This window comes from Armigeres subalbatus, chromosome 3 (genome assembly GCF_024139115.2).
Source record: "Armigeres subalbatus isolate Guangzhou_Male chromosome 3, GZ_Asu_2, whole genome shotgun sequence".
In the NCBI taxonomy this organism is placed as follows: Eukaryota; Metazoa; Arthropoda; class Insecta; order Diptera; family Culicidae; genus Armigeres; species Armigeres subalbatus.
This window is the reverse complement of record NC_085141.1, coordinates 227,403,178-227,427,523: the sequence shown is the minus strand read 5'-3', so window position 1 is coordinate 227,427,523 and position 24,346 is coordinate 227,403,178. Positions and strand designations below refer to the sequence as shown.

The 24,346-nt window shown below is 42.4% G+C and overlaps 1 protein-coding gene across 1 annotated transcript; it reads right to left on the bottom strand.

Moving 5' to 3' along the window:
• Nucleotides 1-8,160: 8,160 nt before the first annotated feature.
• Nucleotides 8,161-23,562, bottom strand: LOC134220533 (phenoloxidase-activating factor 2). The gene is made up of 5 exons (XM_062699613.1): nt 23,404-23,562; nt 22,877-23,037; nt 22,632-22,765; nt 9,064-9,229; nt 8,161-8,998 (listed from the first exon to the last, which is right to left on the bottom strand). The coding sequence occupies exons 2-5, from the start codon at nt 23,027-23,029 to the stop codon at nt 8,207-8,209; spliced, it is 1,245 nt and encodes a 414-aa protein (XP_062555597.1). The 5' UTR covers nt 23,030-23,037; nt 23,404-23,562; the 3' UTR covers nt 8,161-8,206.
• Between the last annotated feature and the right edge of the window lie 784 nt (nt 23,563-24,346).

Sequence of the window (24,346 nt, the reverse complement as noted above, 5' to 3'; positions counted from 1 at the left end):
GGGATTTTACTCGAATAAGCGATTCGAACTCATGCCGAATATTTCCAAGTGAATTTGGTCACACTCAGATGGCCAACCTGGAGCCGGTTCCGGTGGGAACCCAATGAGGACAATTACGGATTTGATCATATTGGTGCCGTTCGACGGCTTAAAATTCGGGAATTTCTTCAAATAAGCGACTAGAACTCATGCCGAGTACTTCCAGGGGAGTTTGGTAACCTTTAGGTGGCCAACCTGGACCCAGTTCCGGTGGGAACCCAAAGAGGACATACCGAATTGGGCATATTGGCGCAGTTCAACGGATTGAAATTTGGTATTTTCCACACATAAGCAAATGGAACTCATGCTGAGTACTTCCAAGTTATTTTGGTCACCTTCAGGTGGCCAACCTGGAGCCGATTCCGGTGGGAACCCAATGAAGACATTTACGGATTTGATCATATTAGTGTCGTTCGACGGCTTAATTTTACTCGAATAAGCGATTTGAACTCATGTCGAATATTTCCAAGTGAGTTTGGTCACCCTCCGATGGCCAACCTGGAGCCGGTTCCGGTGGGAACCCAATGAGGACATTTACGAATTGGATCATATTGGTGCCGTTCAACGGCTTATAATTCGTGTTTTTTCACGAATAAGCGAATGGTGAGTACTTCAAAGTGAGTTTAGTCACAATAAGTTGGCCAACTTGGAGCCGGTTCCGGTGGGAACCTAAGAGAAAATTTACGGAATTGAACATATTGGTGCCGTTCGTCGGCTTAAAATTCGTGATTTCTCATGAATAAGGGATTGGAACTTGAACCTTGAACCGTTCCAGTTGATGACCCTATGATGACATTTTAAAAATCGAGCTTATGGGAGCTAGAGCTGTACGCATATTGAAATGTTATCGGCGGCGGCGTGATAGACCATTTTCAGTCAGCGACGGCGGCGTGACGAAGTTCCTCCAAGAGTTCCTCCGGAAGTTCCTCAAGGATTTTCTCCGGAAGTTCCTCAAGGAATTCCTCCGGAAGTTCCTCAAGGAATTACTCCGGAAGTTCCTCAAGGAATTCCTCCGGAAGTTCCTCAAGGAATTCCTCCGTAAGGTTCCTCAAGGAATTTCTCCGTAAGGTTCCTCAAGGAATTCCTCTGGAAGTTCCTCAAGGAATTCCTCTGGAAGTTCCTCAAGGAATTCCTCCGGAAGTTTCTCAAGGAATTCCTCCGGAAGTTTCTCAAGGAATTCCTCCGGAAGTTTCTCAAGGAATTCCTCCGAAAGTTCCTCAAGGAATTCCTCCGGAAGTTCCTCAAGGAATTCCTCCGTAAGGTTCTCAAGGAATTCCTCCGGAAATTCTTAAGGAATTCCTCCGAAAGTTCCTCAAGGAATTCCTCCGGAAGTTCCTCAAGGAATTCCTCCGGAAGTTCCTCAAGGAATTCCTCTGGCAGGTTCTCAAGGAATTCCTCCGGAAGTTCCTCAAGAAATTCCTCCGGAAGTTCCTCAAGGAATTCCTCCGGAAGTTCCTCAAGGAATTCCTCCGGAAGTTCCTCAAGGAATTCCTCCGGAAGTTCCTCAAGGAATTCCTCAGGAAGTTCCTCAAGGAATTCCTCCGGAAGTTCCTCAAGGAATTCCTCCGGAAGTTCCTCAAGGAATTCCTCCGTAAGTTCCTCAAGGAATTCCTCCGGAAGTTCCTCAAGGAATTCCTCCGGAAGTTCCTCAAGGAATTCCTCCGGAAGTTCCTCAAGGAATTCCTCCGGAAGTTCCTCAAGGAATTCCTCCGGAAATTCCTCAAGGAATTCCTCCGGAAATTCCTCAAGGAATTCCTCCGGAAATTCCTCAAGGAATTCCTCCGGAAATTCCTCAAGGAATTCCTCCGAAAATTCCTCAAGGAATTCCTCCGGAACTTCCTCAAAGAATTCCTCCGGAAGTTCCTCGAAGAATTCCTCCGGAAGTTCCACAAGGAATTCCTCCGGAAGTTCTTCAAGCAATTCCTGCGGAAGTTCCTCACGGTATTCCTTCGGAAAATCGTCAAGGAATTCCTCTGGAAGGTTCTCAAGGAATTCCTCCGGGAGTTCCTCAAGGAATTCCTCATGAAATTCCTCAAGGAATTCCTCCGGAATTTCTTTAAGGAATTCCTCCGGAAGCTCCTCAAGAAATTCATCTGGAAATTCCTCAAGGAATTCTTCGGGAGGTTCCTCAAGGAATTTCTCCGGAAGTTCTCCAAGGAATTCCTCCGGTAGTTCTTCAAGCAATTCCTCCGGAAGTTCCTCCAAGAATTCTTTCGGAAGTACTTCTAGGGATTTCTTCGGAAGTTCCTCCAAGAATTCCTCCGAAAGTACCTACAGGAATTCCTCCGGAAGTACCTCCAGGAATTACTACGTAAGTACCTCCAGGAATTCCTCCGTAAGTTCCTCCAGAAGTTCCTCCAGAAGTTGCTCCGGAAGTTCCTCCAGAAGTTCCTCCAGGAACTCCTCCAGAAGTTTCTCCAGGAACTCCTTCAGAAATTCCTTCAGGAACTCCTCCAGAAGTTCCTCCAGGAATTCCTCCAGAAGTTCCTCCAGGAATTCCTCCAGAAGTTCCTTCAGGAACTCCTCCAGAAATTCCTCCAGAAATTCCACCAGGAACTCCTACAGAAGTTCCTCCGGGAACTCCTCCAGAAGTTTCTTCAGAAACTCCACCAGAAGTTCCTTCAGGAACTCCGCCAGAAGTTTCTCCAGGAACTCCTCCCGAAGATCTTCCAGGAGCTCCTCTAGAAGTTCCTCCTGGAACTCCTCCAGAAGTTCCTCCAGGAACTCCGCCAGAAGTTCCTCCAGGAACTCCTCCAGAAGTTCTTTCTGGAACTCCTCCAGTAGTTCCTCCAGGAACTCCTCAAAAAATTCCTCCAGGAACTACTCCAGAAGTTCCTCCAGGAACTCCTCCAGACGTTTCTCAAAGAACTCCTGCAGAAGTTCCTTCCTCTGGAAGTTCCTCAAGGAATTCCTCTGGCAGGTTCTCAAGGAATTCCTGCGGAAATTCCTCAAGGAATTCCTGCGGAAATTCCTCAAGGAATTCCTCCGGAAGTTCCTCAAGGAATTCCTCCGGAAGTTCCTCAAGGAATTCCTCCGGAAGTTCCTCAAGGAATTCCTCCGGAAGTTCCTCGAAGAATTCCTCCGGAAGTTCCACAAGGAATTCCTCCGGAAGTTCCTCAAGCAATTCCTCCGGAAGTTCCTCACGGAATTCCTTCGGAAAATCTTCAAGGAATTCCTCTGGAAGGTTCTCAAGGAATTCCTCTGGGAGTATCTCAAGGAATTCCTCCGGAAATTCCTCAAGGAATTCCTCCGGAAATTTCTCAAGGAATTCCTCCGGAATTTCCTTAAGGAATTCCTCCGGAAGAAATTCCTCTGGAAGTTCCTCAAGGAATTCTTCGGGCGGATCCTCAAGGAGTTTCTCCGGAAGTTCTCCAAGGGATTCCTCCGGTAGTTCTTCAAGCAATTCCTCCGGAAATTCCGCCAAGAATTCTTTCGGAAGTACCTCTAGGGATTTCTTCGGAAGTTCCTCCAAGAATCCCTCCGAAAGTACCTCCAGGAATTCCTCCGGAAGTTCCTCCAGGAGTTCCTCCAGAAGTTCCTCCAGGAACTCCTTCAGAAGTTCCTCCAGGAACTCCTTCAGAAGTTCCTCTAGGAACTCCTCCAGAAGTTCCTTCAGGAACTCCTACAGAAGTTCCTCCAGGAATTCCTCCAGTAGTTCCTTCAGGAACTCCTACAGAAGTTCTTCCAGAAACTCCTTCAGAAGTTCCTCCAGGAACTCCTCCAGAAGTTCCTCCAGGAACTCCTCCAGAAGTTCCTCCAGGAACTCCTCCAGAAGTTCCTCCAGGAACTCCTCCAGAAGATCCTCCAGGAACTCCTCCAGAAGATCCTCCAGGAACTCCTCTAGAAGTTCCTCCTGGAACTCCTCCAGAAGTTCCTTCAGGAACTCCACCAGAAGTTTCTCCAGGAACTCCTCCAGAAGATCCTCCAGGAGCTCCTCTAGAAGTTCCTACAGGAACTCCGCCAGAAGTTCCTCCAGGAACTCCTCCAGAAGTTCTTTCTGGAACTCCTCCAGAAGTTCTTCCAGGAACTCCTCCAGAAGTTCCTCCAGGAAATCCTCAAGAAATTCCTCCAGGAACTACTCCAGAAGTTCCTCCAGGAACTCCTCCAGACGTTTCTCAAGGAACTCCTGCAGAAGTTCCTCCAACAACCCCTCCAGAAGTTCCTCAAAGAACTCCTCCGGAAGTTCCTCCAGGAACTCCTTCGCAAGTTCCTCCAGGAACTACCTCGCAAGTTCCTCCAGAAACTCTTCCGCAAGTTCCTCTAGGAACTCGTCCGGAAGTTCTTCCTGGCGGATCTTCCAAAGGAATTCCTGGAGGAACTTCCGGAGGAATTCCTGGGGGAACTTCCGGAGGAATTCCTGGAAGAACTTCCGGAGGAACTTCCGGAGGAATTTCTTGAGGAACTTCTGGAGTAATTTCTTGAGGAACTTCCGGAGGATTTCTTTGAGGAACTTCCGGAAGATTTCCTTGGGGAACTTCCGGAAGAATTCTTTAAGGAACTTCCGGAGGAATTACTTGAGGAACTGCCGGAGGAACTCCTTGAGGAACTTCCGGAGGAATTCTTTGAGGAACTTCCGGAGGAATTTATTGAGGAACTTCCGGAGGAATTCCTTGAGGAACTTCCGGAGGAATTCCTTGAGGAACTTCCGGAGAAATTCCTTGAGGAACTTCCGGAGGAATTCCTTGAGGAACTTCCGGAGGAATTCCTTGAGGAACTTCCGGAGGAATTCCTTGAGGAACTTCCGGAGGAATTCCTTGAGGAACTTCCGGAGGAATTCCTTGAGTAACTTCCAGAGGAATTTCTTGGAGAACTTCCGGAGAAATTCCTTGAGGAACTTCCGGAGAAATTCCTGGAGGAACTTCCGGAGGAATTCCTGGAGAAGCTTCCGAAGGTATTCCTGGAGGAACTTCCGTAGGTATTCCTGGATGAACTTCAGGAGGAATTCCTGGAGGAACTTCCGGAGGAATTGCAGGAGGAACTTCCGGAGGAATTGCAGGAGGAACTTCCGGAGGAATTCCTGGAGGAACTTCCGGAGGAATTCCTTGAGGAACTTCCAGAGTAATTCCTTGAGGAACTTCCAGAGTAGTTCCTTGAGGAACTTCCAGAGTAATTCCTTGAGGAACTTCCAGAGTAATTCCTTGAGGAACTTCCAGAGTAATTCCTTGAGGAACTTCCGGAGGAATTCCTGGAGAAACTTCCGAAGAATTTCCTTGAGGAACTTCCGAGGAATTCTTGAGAAACTTCCGGAGGAATTCTTGAGGAACTTCGGAGGAATTCCTGAGGAACTTCCGGAGGAATTCCTGGAGGAACTTCGGAGGAATTCCTGGAGGAACTTCCGAGGAATTCCTGGAGGAACTTCCGGAGGAATTCCTGGAGGAACTTCCGGAGGAATTCCTGGAGGAACTTCCGGAGGAATTCCTGGAGGAACTTCCGGAGGAATTCCTGGAGGAACTTCCGGAGGAATTCCTGGAGGAACTTCCGGAGGAATTCCTGGAGGAACTTCCGGAGGAATTCCTGGAGGAACTTCGGAGGAATTCCTGGAGGAACTTCCGGAGGAATTCCTGGAGGAACTTCCGGAGGAATTCCTGGAGGAACTTCCGGAGGAATTCCTGGAGGAACTTCCGGAGGAATTCCTGGAGGATCTTCCGGAGGAATTCCTGGAGGAACTTCCGGAGGAATTCCTGGAGGAACTTCCGGAGGAATTCCTGGAGGAACTTCCGGAGGAATTCCTGGAGGAACTTCCGGAGGAATTCCTGGAGGAACTTCCGGAGGAATTCCTGGAGGAACTTCCGAGTGATTCCTGGAGGAACTTCCGGAGGAATTCCTGGAGGAACTTCCGGAGGAATTCCTGGAGGAACTTCCGGAGGAATTCCTGGAGGAACTTCCGGAGGAATTCCTGGAGGAACTTCCGGAGAAAATCCTTGAGGAACTTCTGGAGGAATTCCTGGAGGAACTTCGCCATGCCGCGCCGCCGTCGCTGACTGAAAATGGTCTATCACGTCGCCGCCGATAACATTTCAATATGCGCACAGTTCGATTTTTAAAATGTCCTCATTGGGTTATCAACTGGAACGATTCAAGGTTTCAGGTCAAGAAAAACAAACACACTGAATAAGTTCCAATCCCTTATTCATGAGAAATCACGAATTTTAAGCCGACGAACGGCACCAATATGTTCAATTCCGTAAATTTCCTCTTAGGTTCCCACCGGAACCGGCTCCAAGTTGGCCAACTTATTGTGACTAAACTCACTTTGAAGTACTCACCATTCGCTTATTCGTGAAAAAACACGAATTATAAGCCGTTGAACGGCACCAATATGATCCAATTCGTAAATGTCCTCATTGGGATCCCACCGGAACCGACTCCAGGTTGGCCACCTGAAGGTGACCAAAATAACTTGGAAGTACTCAGCATGAGTTCCATTTGCTTATGTGTGGAAAATACCAAAATTCCAGCCGTTGAACTGCGCCAATATGCCCAATTCGGTATGTCCTCTTTGGGTTCCCACCGGAACTGGGTCCAGGTTGGCCACCTAAAGGTTACCAAACTCCCCTGGAAGTACTCGGCATGAGTTCTAGTCGCTTGTTTGAGGAAAATCCCGAATTTTAAGCCGTCGAACGGCACCAATATGATCAAATCCGTAATTGTCCTCATTGGGTTCCCACCGGAACCGGCTTCAGGTTGGCCATCTGAGTGTGACCAAATTCACTTGGAAATATTCGGCATGAGTTCGAATCGCTTATTCGAGTAAAATCCCGAAGTTTAAGCCGTCGAACGACACTAATATGATCAAATCCGTAAATGTCCTCATTGGGTTCCCACCGGAACCGGCTCCAGGTTGGCCACCTGAAGGTGACCAAAATAACTTGGAAGTACTCAGCATGAGTTCCATTTGCTTATGTGTGGAAAATACCAAATTTCAAGCCGTTGAACTGCACCAATATGCCCAATTCGGTATGTCCTCTTTGGGTTCCCACCGGAACCGGGTCCAGGTTGGCCACCTAAAGGTTACCAAACTCCCCTGGAAGTACTCGGCATGAGTTCTAGTCGCTTGTTTGAGGAAAATCCCGAATTTTAAGCCGTCGAACGGCACCAATATGATCAAATCCGTAATTGTCCTCATTGGGTTCCCACCGGAACCGGCTCCAGGTTGGCCATCTGAGTGTGACCAAATTCACTTGGAAATATTCGGCATGAGTTCGAATCGCTTATTCGAGTAAAATCCCGAAATTTAAGCCGTCGAACGACACCAATATGATCAAATCCGTAAATGTCCTCATTGGGTTCCCACCGGAACCGGCTCCAGGTTGGCCACCTGAAGGTGGTCAAACACACTTTAAAGTATAATGCATGAGCTCCTTTTGCTTTTGCGAATGAATTCAAGTCATTTGGGTATTTATACGGTTCCAATATATCCATTTCGGAAGTGTCCACTTTAGGTCCCTACCGGAACCGATATCAAGCAGCCATGTACCCGGAACCAATTGCTGGGTCCTTGAAATCTCAAATATAACATATGATTGCATTTAGATTCAGATTTTTCATGAACAAAATCATTTTTCGTGAGTTTCTTGGAAAAATTACATTCTGGGTTACCATAGGTACCCCACGGGGTTTTGGCCTCAATCCGGAACCATTACGAAAATTCACGTCCTCAAGCCATTTCCTGAAAATATATTAAATTTTCGATCCAACCATGCCTATTTCGTTAAAATCGGGTGATCATTGACGAAATGAGAGCAAATTGAAAAATAATTTTTAGTCGTTTTCGTCTGCTGGTATCGTAAAGGTTAATAGTAATCAGGGGTATACCACAAAAGTTCAACTCAATACGCCCCAACAGTAAAAGAGGTTTGCAGTCCTGGGTTGGCTACCCCCTTACCGTTGCATTTGAAAGTTATGAAGAAAATGGTACATCGAACCAGATAAGCCCCATATAAGATTGGTTTCTTGACTAAAGGCGATAAAGGCAGTCACTACTCGGTGAATTAAGTTGGGCTCTATAAATGTGCTCGAAAGGAAGCAATAATTGAACTCTACTATACAGGTTTGCCATTCAGATCTAATCTTAAACATAATCTTTCCCATTTATTTCGAATACAATAAGCCCAACATGCGTAAGTCTTTATTCGTTTATTTAAAGCATATCAAATATTCAGCGTAGTTATGCGAACAGTGCGGAGAACTGCGATTGCGTGGCATCGTAAACGGACACATCGAAGCCAAGCGTTCTCACCACATTGTCGATCCAAGATCGGAATCTCATCACATTAGAATAAACTGCTGGGACTTTACCGTGGCATCCGATTCCCCAGGCCACCATTCCCATCTGGGTATATCGGTTCTCATTAGCAGGGCCAATCGGACACACCAGCGGAGCACCGCCATCTCCTTCACACGTGTCGACACCGGGCTCACCTCCAGCGCAGATGAACGTTTGATGCAACCGGAATCGGGACGTTAGACGTGTCGCTTGCAGTTGGCGTTCGCAGGTTGACGATTCCACCAAGGGAAGAGGGACCTTTTTCATGATCACGCTGTAACGGCCCGCTTTACCAAATTGGTTCTTTCCCCAACCACTAGCAAAGCAGTCGGATCGCCGGGTATCGTAGTTATTAGGGGGCAGGCATACCACATTGATGTGGTCAGCTAAGGTTATGGGACTTTCCAATTCCAAGACGGCCACATCCGAAGCCAATGTTCTTGGATTGTAATCGGGGTGGCTATTGACACGGATAACCGTTCGTTCCTGGAAAGGTAACCGTTCCTTCGTCGTTTGCGTGTCCCATTCGCCGGCTCGAATTTTAAGATCTCCTCTGCGGTAGCCTTGGACGCAGTGCGCTCCCGTAAGTACCAGGTTGGGATGGATTAACGAACCTCCACAATGGCTAGAGCCGTCGGAAGTTTTGATAATGGCAACAGTCCAAGGGAATTCACCGAAGCCAGCTTCATTATTCTAGAACGAAACTCAAACAAAGGTAAAGGTACATAATAAAGTTGGGCGAAATTTAGAGAACTTACGAAATTTCCAGTAAGCGTGAAATCTATACCACCAATGTTTCTGAGACCACATCCAGTAGGTTTTCGGTTTGAGACTACTCCCGGTGTATTATTCATGGGAACCACCAATGAATCTGCAGCCCGACAGCATACATCCAGAACATCTTGGCAGCTTTCCGGATTGTAGCTGAAATGACGACATATTTATTATCACCGTAACCTTTCAATAATGAAGTAACAACATTGCTAACAGGGGTCCCTTCCCGGTTTTCAGATTATGAACCAGAGAAAGAATGAAGAACCAACGTTTATGAAATCAATAATCAGACAAAGCATCTAAAAATGGAATAGATATAAAGAAATTTGCTTCGAAGCGTACATTTTTTATGTCCTAGTCCCAGTGTGGAGTGGATCATAAACAGAAGTTCAAGATACACCCTCAGAAATAAGTAAAATAGAGATTTATATACCAAATTAGGCAAACCTGTTCGATCTCGCTCGGGTTTTATTTTTGATCTGTCGATCACCAGTGAGCCCAAGTAGGTATACGAATTTTTCAGTAAGTGCGGACATTCGTGATGTCGGAGAAGCATATACCATCTATTAAAACGTGGTCGATATGGTTTTCCATGTGGCCTTGTGGATATTCTTGCGGGTGAAGGAAGTGCTTCGGACTACCATTTCGTGGAAGGCTGCAAAGTTTATGAATTGTTAGCCGTTGTCGTTTGATACGGTATGCAGACTATCCGGTCCGATAACCGGTCTATGCATTTCCTCCCTGCCTGCTTAAGCGTTCATTTCGCCAATGACAATTTTTAGGTCCCGCAGTGGGCATCCATCGTATGTCTGCTCCAGCTGTGCATAGAACTAGACCTGTGCGCCGAAGTATTTGTGAACGGCGGCGGCGTAAGGCCATTTTTACACCGGCGGCGGCGGCGTCGGCGGCGTCACGCCATAAGCAATGTTCGGCGGCGGCGGCGGCGTGAATCGGCGTGAATGATTTTAAGCTGAGAAAAAAAAATCACGCAGCAAGGCCTATCATGCTTTTATTGTATTTTAGGTTTTTGTACAATTGATTGCTACACCCTATAAGTCGGGTGAACATGCTTATAGCTTGTATCTCCACAGCAAAAGTTTACATTACATCCTCCACTAGGATATTGCCGCATCACAGCACATAAATTCAGTGGAAAGTACTTCAGATATAAATCCAGATATTCGTTTGGAAATTCCTCAATATATTCCTCAGAAAAATCGAAAAAAGAATTCGGTGAACTTATTTAGAATTACCCTATGAATTCCTTCAGAACTTTCTCCAAGAATTCCCTTGAAAATTTATTCGGGTATTGCTTCGAAAATTCTACCCAAAATTTCATCAAAAGCTCCTTCAGAAATTTCCTTGGAAATTACTTTAGGGATTGCTTCGGAAATTCCTTTACAGAATCTTTTGGGAATTTCTTCGGAAATTCATTCGAAAACTTTTTTAGGAATTCCTTTAACCTTCCGGGACTCGCTCATGTCCTGAATCACTCATGTAGTTTCGCCTCCGTTGAGTACGACAAGCGAGCTTTTTTATGTAGTGTTGTACTTTTTACAACGGCGCGAGTCCTCGAGGGTTAAGAATTCTTTAGAAAATACCGATGGAAAATCCTTCATGAATTTCCGTCGGAATACCTACGGACACTGTTTGAGGAATACATCCAGAAATCCCTTTAGGAGAAAGCCTTCGGAATTTGATTTAGTTTTTTTTTTAATTCCTTTAAGAATTTCTTTTAGGAATTTCTAATAGAAATTCTTCCAGTAATATCTTAAAGAATTTCTTCGGAAACTCTAAGAAGATATTTTTGGCATTCTTTCGAAATTTCCCTGTGGAATTTATTTAGAACTTTCTCCAGGAATTCTTTCTGAATTTCCTATAGGAATTCCTTCGAACATTCTTCCGGAAATTCCTTTAGCAACTCTTCCAGAAATTCCTGTAGAACTTCGAAATTTCTTCGAAAATTCCTTTATAAATTCCTCCAAATGAGAATTCTTTCCGGAATTATTCTTGTATGAATTTTGTATAGTTTATTGAAGGAATTTCCTATGGACCACCTGGAAGAATTTCTGAAAAAAAATTAACTCCTGGAGGAATTTCCGATTCAATTCTTGAAAGAATAACCGAAAGTTAGAAGATTTTCTAACAGTATTTTTAAATGAATTTCTAAGAGGTGAACAAGGGCTGAAAAGCTCTATATTAAATTTTGTTTGACTATTATCGGCTCTTTCAGTCATATAAGTATCACATCAACTCTATAATAAAGAATAAAAATAAATAAATGAATTTCTGAAGGAATATCCGAAAGAATTCTGAAAGAAATTTACGAAGAAATGTTTAATGGATTTACCGGACAAAAAGCTATTGGTATGTACACAGAAATTCCTATAGGGTGGGTGTACCAATTGTCGCCATACATAAGATCAACTATTTTTTTTTAAATAAGTAAAAGGCATGTGGGTGGACTTTATATGAGGAGCTCGGTGGTCTAGTGGCTACCGCTTCTGCCTTATAAGCAGGAGGTCGTGGGTTCAATTCCAGGCTCGTCCCTTTCCTACTTTGTATTTCTATCTTAGTTCTTTTCGTGTTTCACGTTCTACCAAAACGATTCCTACTGTTATAACCTTCCACACAATCCCAAAACCTCCCGTGGCATCTATGAGAGGTCGTAGAGTTCTCTGCATCTTTCTTAAGTAGGTGTTCAACAAACTATCCTTCCCCTTCCTCAGCATTCGCAAGGACGTGGCCAGGACAGATCTCGACTATTGGAAAGTGCATTGCTCCCATCTAAGAGATATTGATTAGTCCCAAATCAATATCTGTGGTAACGGATGAAAGTGATGCAACTCTCATACAATAGTCTTGGCTTGTACCACCTACGAATTTGTGCGAATTGCTCAATGCTAATGCTAATGCTAATGCTAATGTGGGTGGACTTTATATATCAAGCGAAAGGTTTTATTTCATGCTCCTTAGAACAGCTGTGAAAACCACAATAAAATGTGTTATAATCATCAAAATTGATTAATCCATAATAGGAACGCATGCACCAGTTGTGACACTATTCTTATTTGGCAAATCCCATTGTTTTCTTATGGGATTGGCCAAATAGGGAACACTAGTGCGACAACTGGTGCAAAGGACGCCAAAAAATAAGCAAAATCAATTTTTACAATTATGCTTTGCTTGTTTTGGAGGAAATCAAAGGTTTTATCGTATCATATGAATATGCTTTATCGATATGAACTTGGTTTGCGGTGATTTGATTGGCCATTTGGCATATAAAGCACTAGTGCGACAACTGGTGCTATAGCCACAACTGGTACATTTAGCCTAGTTCTCCAGGAATTTCTTCGAAAGTCCGGACAGTAGTAAAACAAACTCAGTTTTGGCTCAGTCTAGAATCAAGACTACATGCCAAGAACAACTCCCAAAATAACGAGATTACAGATATTCGGATATTCTCAAGAATTCTTTGGGAATTTCCTGCACGAGTTCCTTCGAAAATTTCCACAGATTTTTTTTTCATAAATGCCTTAAGTGATTCCCTAGGAAAAATATTCAGGAGTTAATTCGGTAAGTCATCAAGAAACTCATTCTAAAATACCTTTAAAAACTCCGACAGTAATCCGATCATGAATTTCTTCAAGAAGTCATTTAAAAAACTCCACAAATAAAACCAGGTTGTTCTTTTAAATTTCCCTAGGAATTGCTTCGGAACTGCTTAGGACCCTTAGAAATTTCTTAAGGAATTCTTCTGGAAATTCCTTCAAAAATTCATATAAGATTCATGCTGACCATTCCATAAAGAGTTCCCTTAGAAATTCTTTTTTGGAATACTTTTAATAATTTCTACTCATCTACATGGGTGCACTTCCCCACAGTTGTAATGGACTCGACGTACCCATCTTCAAAGAAGCCATCCCTCAGAAAGCTCAAAAAGGATTGCGAATCTATTTATTAATATGTTGGATTTCATTGCTGAAAGGAGATTCTCTCTATCCCGCGGGCTTCGCGTAAGTGTCTCTGGCTACGGGTCCGGCACCTCCGTTTCTTGCCCTTCGCACAGAAGTGCATTGAAAGCAGAATGATAATTAAATTCGATTGTGCTATTGGGTGGAGCCGCAAGCAGAGCAAGACTCAAGCCAGGGTGATGTATAACCACATACATACATACATACTTTTAAAAAATTCTACAAAATTCATTCGGAAATTATTTTAACGATTCCACTGGAATTTTTCCAGGTATTTCATAAGACATTCCATTCCCTCGGAAATTAATCTAGTAATTCCTTCGGAATTTCCAACACCATTTCCTTCCAAAACTGTAGGACGAATTTTAAGATATCTACGTACGAATTCCTAGAGCAATTTCCAAAGGATCTCCCATAGGAATTTCTGACATACTTAAATTTCTTAAACAATTTCTTTGGACATCCCTAGTAGAGTTCTTTCATGATTTTCTACAGAGATTCCTTCAGAAAATCCTTCAGAAATTACAACAGAGATAAATTCAGAAATTCCTCAAGGCTCTAAGAATTTTCCTCGCATATTCCTTCAGAACTTCCTCCAGGACTTCCTGGAAATTATTTCAAGAAAACCAAGAAATTTCTTTTGAAATTGTTTATCGAAATAAATCGAAACATTTTTTTTAAACAATTCTAGCAATTACAAGGAAGAGTGAAGGAAATGTTCAATTTGTTGGTTGTGCTCAGCTCCAAAAGCCAAAAGATCAATTTTGCATTCGCATATCATGAGGCTAACACAATGATACTCCATGCCCAGGGAAGCAAAAAAAAAATCATACCAGACTGGGAATCCATATCCAACATTCATTATGCTGTTAATTTGTAGCCGCGTTTGTACACATTTAATTTTTTTTCCGGGATCTCAGCAATTTTTGAACTTTTACCGAGATTCGATCAGCCGAGCCCCAGCAAACGTGTTTTTTGCGGAGATTTCTGTCAAAATTGCTGAAAATCAGCAAATTATTCGTCGAAAACCAGCTAACAAACGTTATTTTTGCTGGGATATCAGTTTTTATTTTGCTGGGTTAACAACTGTGTGGAATTTGCCGAGCTGTATAAATAAAAACTGAGTGTATAAGCACTGGACCAATTAAGATATGTAACATTCCAACCTTTAAAAAGATGATGGACCACCCAATGCGACCAGAATGAGTTTATTGCACATGAAGCTACATATAAGATTAGAAGTTAATCACCACGCTCATTGATTTGTAGATTTGTAGCCAAGAAGTTTTTGGATGACCTAACATGTAACACGCCAATGCGAGTTAAAGTGACAGGGATAAAAGTAAACAATTTTGTTAAAGGTATAATAGCTATTTAATTAATGCTTGATAGGTTGCCTGGGTTCGGCAGATGCAAACGCACTGCATAATGTGATTTTTGTGTTAACCAAACATCGGCGTGAAATACGAAATTCGGCGGCGTGGAGCCAACCGGCGTATGGCGCGCCGCCGACACCTTGACCGGCGTCGGCGTACGTCAATAAGGGTCGGCGGCGGTGGCGTGGCGCGGCGGCGCACAGGTCTACATAGAACGCTTCTTCCACGTTGTCGGGTCTCCTTTCGTGTGGGAGTGCACGTTGATGATGCCAAAGTTGAAGAAACGGCCTTCTATCCTCAGCTTGCACATCCTTGCGTGCCATCCAATCACTTGTTGGCGCATCTTGCCCAGCACTATGAAGTCGGTTTCCAGCTCGTTGGCGGTACCACAGCTTTGATAGAAAGTAGCCGCTGGATGCCCGCTTTTCCACACTTTCTGTTCTGTCCAGCAGATTTCCTGCAGCGCTACAACGTGGATGTTGTGGAGATGTAATCCATGGTAGCTTAAATATCCTGTCGCAACCTGCGAAACCTAGTGACTTGCAGTTCCATGTTCCCAGCTTCCAATTGTGATCCTTTATTCGTCGCCTGGGTCGTTGCCGATTGTATCAAGTCGTATTATCTTCTATGTTATGTAACGCGCGGGGCTATTTTTAGGGTTTAAAGGGAGATCACCGAACCGAACCGTTAGTGTAAAACCAACAGACGGAGAAAAATTGGAAAATAATTTACTAAAATTGCATATCTTTCAATTACCCTTTCCACTGCACAACTAAACGTTTCATTCAAACATAGGTTTTTAATTTACAATGTTCTGAAAACTCATAGGTGAATAATGAATAAGCACGTTATGTGGAAGATATTGATTTGAAAAATGTATTAGAGGTAACCACATTCCCTTCGATGGGACTCGAACCTACGACCCTCAGTACGCTAGACTGGTGCTTTAACCAACTAAGCTACGAAGGACCTCCGGAAGGACACACACTACAAACTCGTTAAAGTTGTTCGTAATGATTGGTTTTGAAGGCGGCTTGTTGGGCCTGCGTAAACCTCCTGTCTCGTCGAAGGGTCGTTGTGTCAGGTCTGTTTGGGGTCCAACCTAACACCAGGAATTGGGCTTGTGTGCTTTGAGCGGCACACGGCGAAACCTGCTTGCGGATACATGCAGCTTTTTATAGAAGTTCAACAGAGCCCACTGTCGAAACCAACCACATCCTAGGCAGGCACCATAGCTCGCAGTTGGTCTGAGGACTCAGTGAGGAGCGATCATCAAGCCCTTGGACATAGTTCCTGCTGCCCATTTTTTTCAGTATGGTTGATTCGAATCTTCTAAAGTAAGGCGAAACATCAGCAGTTTTGAGCATTTTTGGTCAATTTTAAATTTTGTACAAAGTTTACAACAGAAGAATCTGATATTACATGCAGGATAAGGAATTTTAAATAGCTTCCCTTTGTAATAAATAAGATGGGTGAGGGATCTCAGCAAGTGCCGTTTTGGGAAGTGTCCGGTATTAAGAGGAGTCCGGCGCTGGGGGATCTCCCTTATAACCTTATGGAACCTCAAGCCTTCTATCATATGTTCTCTACTTAGACAGGACTGCTGCATGCTTTCTTAAAAAGATTACTCCCTTTGCTTTTAAAAAATCCTGCTTTGTATCTTCGATTGCCTTAAACCGGGATCATATTTTTCCTTAAAGAAGGAACCATATCGGTTCTTACCTTCCCGGGCAATGCATCATTTGAAAGAAAGGATCATATATTCCTTGACCTTAAACCAAGCAAATGCGTGATATGGAAAAAGGAATTATGTCCTCTACTGCCTTCTGCCGGGCAAATACATTTTTTTTAAGAAGTGATCATATCTAGACCATTCTGATTTCTCGTCTAGCTATATATGTAGACGAAAAATCAGAAGGAATAAATTTTGGCTATTACGCCCGTTTCAAATGTTGGTCTAGATCAGCGGTTCTCAACCTTTTTTCCTGAGAAGTACTCCTTCGAGCTTTTGCATTCATCGAGGTACCCCCTTCTTTTAATCGTGAATGAAAATAAGAATAACTCATAAAATATGTGGCCGGGGTTCTGCCAAATCACACGCACCTTAAAAAGTATTATTTTTTTTTCAGTCCAAGTTTTCGTTTAGCAGATTTAATTGATAACAAATCTCATTGGATATTCCTCAACCCCCGCAACTTGGGATTTTCTCCAACAAATGTACGAAATGATCTCCGTTTTCTTTGTAATATCACAAGTCATCTAAAAAGCCACTTGGTGCGGTTTGAAAACTACCGAGATATAAAGCTCACCAAAAAGTTGTTTCAAATTTTAATTTTTCGGTAAAACTTTCCGATTAAAATTGAGTGCATACAGCATGCTACCTACAATACTTTGAGGACTTTTTGAGGCTTCCGAGCCTTTTGAAAGGAGGCTTCCGAGCCTCTTGAAAGGAGGCTTCCGAGCCTCTTGAAAGGAGGCTTCCGAGCCTCTTGAAAGGAGGCTTCCGAGCCTCTTGAAAGGAGGCTTCCGAGCCTCTTGAAAGGAGGCTTCCGAGCCTCTTGAAAGGAGGCTTCCGAGCCTCTTGAAAGGAGGCTTCCGAGCCTCTTGAAAGGAGGCTTCCGAGCCTCTTGAAAGGAGGCTTCCGAGCCTCTTGAAAGGAGGCTTCCGAGCCTCTTGAAAGGAGGCTTCCGAGCCTCTTGAAAGGAGGCTTCCGAGCCTCTTGAAAGGAGGCTTTCGAGGCCTCTTGAAAGGAGGCTTTCGAGGCCTCTTGAAAGGAGGCTTTCGAGGCCTCTTGAAAGGAGGTTTCCGAGTCTCTCGAAACGAGACATCCGAGCCTCTTGATAGGCGAATTCGGAGCATCTTAAAAAGCGGCTTCGGAGCCTCTTGATAGTAGGCTGGTGTTAAACTTAATATTATAAATTAAAAAATATCCTAAATAAAGATTAATTTTTTTTTTGAATGACCATTCGGAGCTTCTTGAAACTTTCGAGCTGCATGGAAGTAGGCTTCCGAGAGACGAGCTCGGTGGTCTAGTGGCTACCGCTTCTGCCTTATAGGCAGGGGGTCGTGGGTTCAATTCCAGGCTCGTCCCTTTCCTACTTTGTATTTCTATCTTAGTTCTTTCTGTGTTTCACGTTCTGCCAGAACGATTCCTACTGTTAAACCTTCAACAGTAACAATCCAAAAACCTCCCGTGGCACCCCGAAATTTTGGTCCTGGTGGTCCTGTCAAACTCGAGATTAATCGAATCATTTCACGAATAGGGCGAAAATGGAATTGATGTGCAATGCAGAAAAATATTAAATGAAAATCAATCTAAACTTGAATTAATCAAAGGAGAATGGGGCTTCCGTAGCTGAGTATTAAGATGACCGCCTTAAGGTTGTTGGGGAGGATTACTCAAACATTTCTGGTGGGTTCATTTTCTCGGATAACGGTTTATCGGTTTATCGTTCAGCGGGAATGTCGCCTAACTTGAAAATTTATTCAAATTTTGGAGGCAGACAATTTTATATTAGCTTTGGAATACAGACATTTTAATATGGAGTACCACCGTCGGGGGTGACAATGGGTCTGAGGGGTGGGAATTGGTCAGCGCCTTCACCGACAGTCAGGAGTGCGGATACTAAAATAGTTCAAAAAGGTCTCTTTTAATTCAGTTTTTTTGTCCTCGGATACATTCAATCTATTCTACAAGCATTCCATGTAGTAATTAAGAAAGTTGGAAGAATGAACACAGAAGATGTAACAGTAACACCAGCGGAATTCTAGCGCAAAAGACAGATTCTCGCTATTAATTTTAAAAATAGATACTGAACGCATTGGCGAATCCTGTAAAATAGAACAGGATTGTAAGTATCCTGGTATAGTGGTTAAGAACTGAAAATTAGTGGGACATTATTCCTCGATGAGAGCAAGTTGATACATGCCAAGCAAATCAGGATAAGTCCCTGTGAATATTTTTCAAAGCACAAAATTAAACACAAAATTCCAAATGAAAAATATTGTGCGTAATTTTGTGAATTAAAATGAAACTGCCTTGTCATAGAGGAATTTCGATTTTTTTTTCAGTCAGTTTTACTGTTCTCTTGATTATCTAATCCTTATTTGAGCATCAAGCTGCAAAATTGTAAAACAATGAATAATGGTTTTGGCTCCGTTGCGCTTAATGCACTTGAGCATAATAAGTAAACGAACGAATAATAGAAACATTATTTGTTTTCCTCTTTGTTCATTTTATTTTCTTATATTTACTTCGTAATTAAAAATCTGCCCTATTCAAATGAGGATCCTGTCTGTTATTTGGAGACAACAAATGACGAAACAAAAAACATGACTTCTATGGAGAAAAAGTGTGACGGTGGCGTAGGATGGACCCATTGTTTATGTTTCGAAGCGCCATCTGCGATTTCCAAGTGGGTACGCGAAACTAAGGCTAAATGTCAAGTTGTTCGGGGGTTGTGTACCACCTACGAATTTGTGCGAAATGCTCAATGCTAATGCTAATGCTAATGCATGGAAGTAGGCTTCCGAGACACTTAGAAGGAGGCTTAAAAGTCTCGTGCAATGAAGCTATTGTTATCAGTGGTGCAATTTATCAACAATGCCTGCTGAGTGTGATTCTTTTGTTTTGTATTTTTCTCTGTTCCTCTTCGCCTATGACGGTGTCTTTCAGTCAGTAAGACAAAGCAGGAGTAGATTAGCTTACTCGGTTTGCCAACAGCGGGCTGAAGCTGATGATCATTCGGCACAAATCTCCTGTCATTGTCTTTCAAGTGATAGTATTCACCCATGCATTTATATAGGGCCGTCGCATTCACGCAGCAGCGAGTGAACTGAATGGACTGTCACTGCGGGCTGCGTGTGCAATGAGAAGAGATGTCTTTTGTTTACTCTTTCTTTGATTGTTGCTGCTAACCATTTTCAGTTTTCACTGTTAGGAAGTGAGTGTGAAGAGGATATGGTATCAATTTCAACAAATTTCAGTCACTGAGATTGAGAATTCGCACCACTGATTGTTATATCTATCGAATTAAGGCTTCCGAAGCTTTAGATTCTAGATTTATTTTCAGAAGCATATTTTGACACTTTATTCAACATTTTGTCTTGATCAGGTAGACATTAAAGATTTTTTAAATTTGTTTTTTCGACAATTTGTCCTTTTGATGTTTTGTCCCAGAGACCTTATACACTGGGTTGATTGTAAAGGGCATGATTCAATTGGCTTTAATTAACTGATCGCCATAAATATGTTCAAGACAAAGTTTTGAAATAAAAAAATACACAATTATCAAAACTTTTTTAATCGGATTGAATAATATTTGTAATATATCCGCCATTACGCATTTTTGTCCGAGGTACCCCCTGGGGCCAGTGAAGGTACCCCAGGTTGAGAACCGCTGCTCTAGATATAATCACAGACAAACAGACATGACACTTTGAACATTTACTCATCAAATTCATTGTCGTTCAAACACTAACGACATCTATTGATATTAGTTAGTTGGACAAATCACGAATCAGATGGCGGTGCGGACGGTGCGGTAGTGAGCAAACGTCAAACTCGAGCAAAAACGATGCGCACGCCACGAGTGATCGATTGGCCAACTAATGATTATTTGAATTGACCAGTAAATTAATGAACGATAGAAATTTGATGAGTGTTATGTCTGTTTGTCTGTGATATAATCCTTTGCCTTAAACTAAGCAACTGCCTGAATTAAATGAAGGAACCATATAATTTTTTTCCTTCTGCCGGGCAAATTCATCCCTTGAAAGAAGAAATCTCATCTTCCTTTAACATTAACCGAGCAACTGCTCGAATTAAAATAAGGGACCATATTTTCTCTAGCCGTTTGTCAGGAAGACACATTCTTCAAATGAAGGGATCATATGGTTGGGGTTCAGCCAAAACGGACCAAGGGCCAACGAAAAATTACCAATTTTTCTGCCCAAACTTTCGTTTAGCAGATTTAGTTGATCGCAAAGCGTATCGGATATCCCTCAATCCAATAAATGAGGATATCCTATTGCAAATGTACGCTTGAATTGATATGAAACGATTTCCGTTGTCCGTACGAACAAAATATCACAAGTCAGTCAAAAAGCCGCTTGGTGCGTTCTGGCTGAAACCCGACCATATGCTTCCTTGCCTTAAACCGAGCAAATGCCTGAATAGAATAAAGGAATAATATTCTCTCTTGCCTTCTGCTGGCCAAAGAATCCTTTGAAAGTATGAACCATATCTTCCCTTATCTTGAACCGAGCAAATGCCTGAATTGAATAAAAGAATCAAATTGTCTCTTGCCTTCTGCCGGACAAATGCATTTTTTTCCTTATCCTTCCTTTCCTTTTCCTTATGCCTTCGAGCAGTGATTGAATACAATCTTTAATGCACATTTTTTAAACAGCGTCTCTTTTATAATGCTCAAGCGACAATAATTATTAATAACTAGGCGGATCTGCCCGATCTCGCTCGGGTTTTATTTTAGAAATCTCTAGAATTTTGTTGATTGCAGCGTCGTACTCTAGCCCGATTTCAGTTCGGGCTTGATAACTTTGTTCAGAACTCATGAAAACGTTGCATTTTGACAATTTTAAACTCTTCCTGTCAAACTAATCAACTCTTAGTACATATAAACACAGCTGATCCGAAGACGAACCGATCAGTGAGGAAATCTTGAAAATCGGTCCATCCTTTCTTGAGTCATAATACCTTATGACGTCCTTTTATATGTAGAAGAGAAGATTGAACGTACTGTGCATTAGTTCTTTAATCGGTGATTACACAACTATTATGTCAAATGACCGTTATGCCAAACGACCTTTTTGACAAATGGCTTTATGCCGAAAAACTTTGCCGAAGAATTACTGTTACTGGGACGTCTACGAAAAAAGTTATAACGCTTCAAAGATTGATTGCTCAAACCATATGAAAAAAAAACGTTTATTCTGCCAGCTTTCAGGCTACGTATATGCAAACGTAATGAGTCACGTGATTGACAATAAATTGAAGTTTTCGCATACTAATCTCCATATAAATTTAAAATGCTACGCGGAAAGCGAGGACACAACCAATCTAGCCCATATTTTGCACAGTTGATTGGGGTCCCAAAACGATTAAGAAAAACCTTGATCTCACTTGATTGGGTGAAGTTTGCGTTTTCCATACAACTGCGCCCCACTTTTATGCCCACCATTGCTTGAATATGCACAATAATGGACACACGAGAACGTTTCCCATTCGAAAACATCCTACATCGGACCGAAAATTGAACTCTTCATCTACGGATTGGTAATCCTAGGCCATTGCTTGCAAAGCTAAATAGAGTGGAGACCCTATTATGGACCCTATTATGAAACTGCTTATATGACATTTTTGGCCAAAATGAGATATTTTTATATTTGGAATCCTCGTCCAAAAATTCTTATTCTGTTCGTTTTTCGTTTGAGGAAATAAATGTACACGCATTTTGAAGGTCAATTATGGAGTACTACTTGCAGTATTTGAACTGGCAGTACCCCAGGGTCGGGTGTTGGATTTGTATCGCAGAAATCTAAAGATTCGGTGTCACTTTGTTCAAAAACAGTTTTATGTTGATTTCTCGGAATTGTTTCAAATGGATATATGCAGTTTCTCAAATAAATGATTCATATGTAGTTCGCTTACATACTCAACTCAAATTTGAAAAATGAAATGGTCTGTGTTCGTATCCGCATAACTCGAAAACGGCTGGATAGATTTTCTTCATTCCTTCGGCAGATATTCTATTACACATTCGTTATAGTTTCCGACAGGTTTATATAATATTTCCTCATAACGCCCATTTTTGTGTACTATGCAGGACAACGTCTGCAGGGTCAACTAGTATTCACTAAAATTGTGTACGATATTCACAAGATATTCTATTACTCATGTTTGTAGTATCTATCACAGTGATAATGTATACGAAAAAACTCATTTGTTGTGGGCTGCAAACCGGTTCCCAAATATTGCAATTCAATATTCAAATATTTGCAAGCTAACCATGAAACAGCATTATTTTTATGAAGATGCGGAGCTTTAAACTAATCTTGTTAATCGTCTTGGTCAATGGTCTACAATATTTCTGGGTAATGCTAACAAGCTAATCGTTACTAATTTCTAATTAATGGTGTCCTAAAAATCATATTTCATCCCGCAATCACAGTCGCAATACTCACTTGACATCGATCTCGTTGAACTTGTTTTGATCAGCGAATTCTGCTTCGGGCTTGCACATAAAATAAGGAACGCAGGTGCATTTTTCTCCTTGGGCTGTGGTTAATGTCATTGGGGCTAGCGTCGGCGAATTAGGCTATTCGATGGAGTAAAAATAATGTACAAAAAAAATTGTAGATTAACTGGCTTGTCCATCAGAACCGGTACCAATGGTCGCTACCAAATGGTAGAAACATTCGGAGCTTACCCCTAGCGGATCTGGTGTTACCACTTCGTCGAAGCTTGCTCGGTTCGCAAAATCCAGAATCGATGTTTCATTTTCTGGGAAATATATCTTATCGATCGATTGAGCCGTTGCAACTGCAACGGCCATTGCCGCTACCACAAAAGCCACCTTCATTTGGAGCTCTGCAAGACGAAAGGAAAATCCTCAAACAAAGGTCCTTGAACGGTTCAACGAGCAAAACAATTCTGCTCAAGTGGAAACATTTGCTTCGCTAAACTCTTCGGTTGCTAGTAGAGCCCCAATCGAATTGGGTTTCTTAATCATGGTGGAGAGTGTGACCTTCGGCAATGCAGATAGTGATTAACAAAAAGCCGCCTAATTCTGATTTGACGCACAGCATTAACGATTTAGCTCACATGAAGAGGGACGTTATATCTCTACAAGCCGGCCTAATCAGAATTAGTAAATCCCTCATTATTCAAAACAAACAGGCCTGGAGCCGTTCAATAGCAGGTCAGTAAAACAAATTGAACAAATTGAAAACTCACTGGATCGTTGAGGGATCAAGCAAAGCACGAACGCGCGATCACGCTTCAATCTACACTCTTACGAAGCCGACAATACACTGCGGCAAGAGACTACAACATAAACCGAAAAAACGATCGCTAGCGAGACTGTGACGGGGGTCTTCGTTGAACAAGGTAACATTCCATTCTTTTAGCAATCTGTAAATAGTTAATAAATAAATATTTAAAGTATATCGTAAATTGATGTAAAATAAATTAAACAAATCTTTGTCTGTAACGCTAGTTGTGGAACCACCGCACAAGGTCAATAAATAAGAGTACAGGTACATAAGCCAGGCAAACGATACATCAGCTGGAACTGAAAACAAGTTTCTCGTCACCGGGAAGCCCTAGACTACCGGAATGGCAGGGAAGATTTAGCATCCAAATGATTTACGCACCTAAATGTAAATGTTTTACTATCAGAGATCATTGCTGATTATTGTGGAATTATTGTTCTGTAACTCGACCAGAGATGCATATCTCTGAATATTCGTACATGTAGTTTTAGTGCATTGCAAATATTAATAGAAAGAATACATATTGATTCAAATAATAAGAATTGTTCGTGAGATGAGCATCCAGCTTTTCGGTACAACACGGTGTACCGTAGTTGTATTGTCTTCTATTACGATAGACCATTAATAGTTAACAACGTTGTATAACGAGAATTGAGCAAATATTACTATGCTTCTCACAGATAATCGAGTGCCATCGTTACCGATAAAACTGGAACGTTAGACTCTTATATTAGCCAAGCTTACCTTTCAAGAGTCATAAGAAGCTGAGTCACGCGCGCACTATCCCCACAGGGGAGAAAGGTCCAATATGCATTTCTAATGTTTTGTCTTTCTCGTACAACAAAGTGTTACCGAAAGGCTATCATTTCACTCCGAAAGCGAACTTTTTATAGAAGGCTCGACTC

Coding starts and splice junctions, on each gene's coding strand:
- LOC134220533 (XM_062699613.1), bottom strand. CDS start 23,029: ATGAAGGTGGCTTTTGTGGTAGCGGCAATGGCCGTTGCAGTTGCAACG. Junction 22,766..22,876: donor TAACACCAGATCCGCTAGGG/GTAAGCTCCGAA, acceptor TCCATCGAATAG/CCTAATTCGCCGACGCTAGC. Junction 8,999..9,063: donor TCACGCTTACTGGAAATTTC/GTAAGTTCTCTA, acceptor GTTTCGTTCTAG/AATAATGAAGCTGGCTTCGG.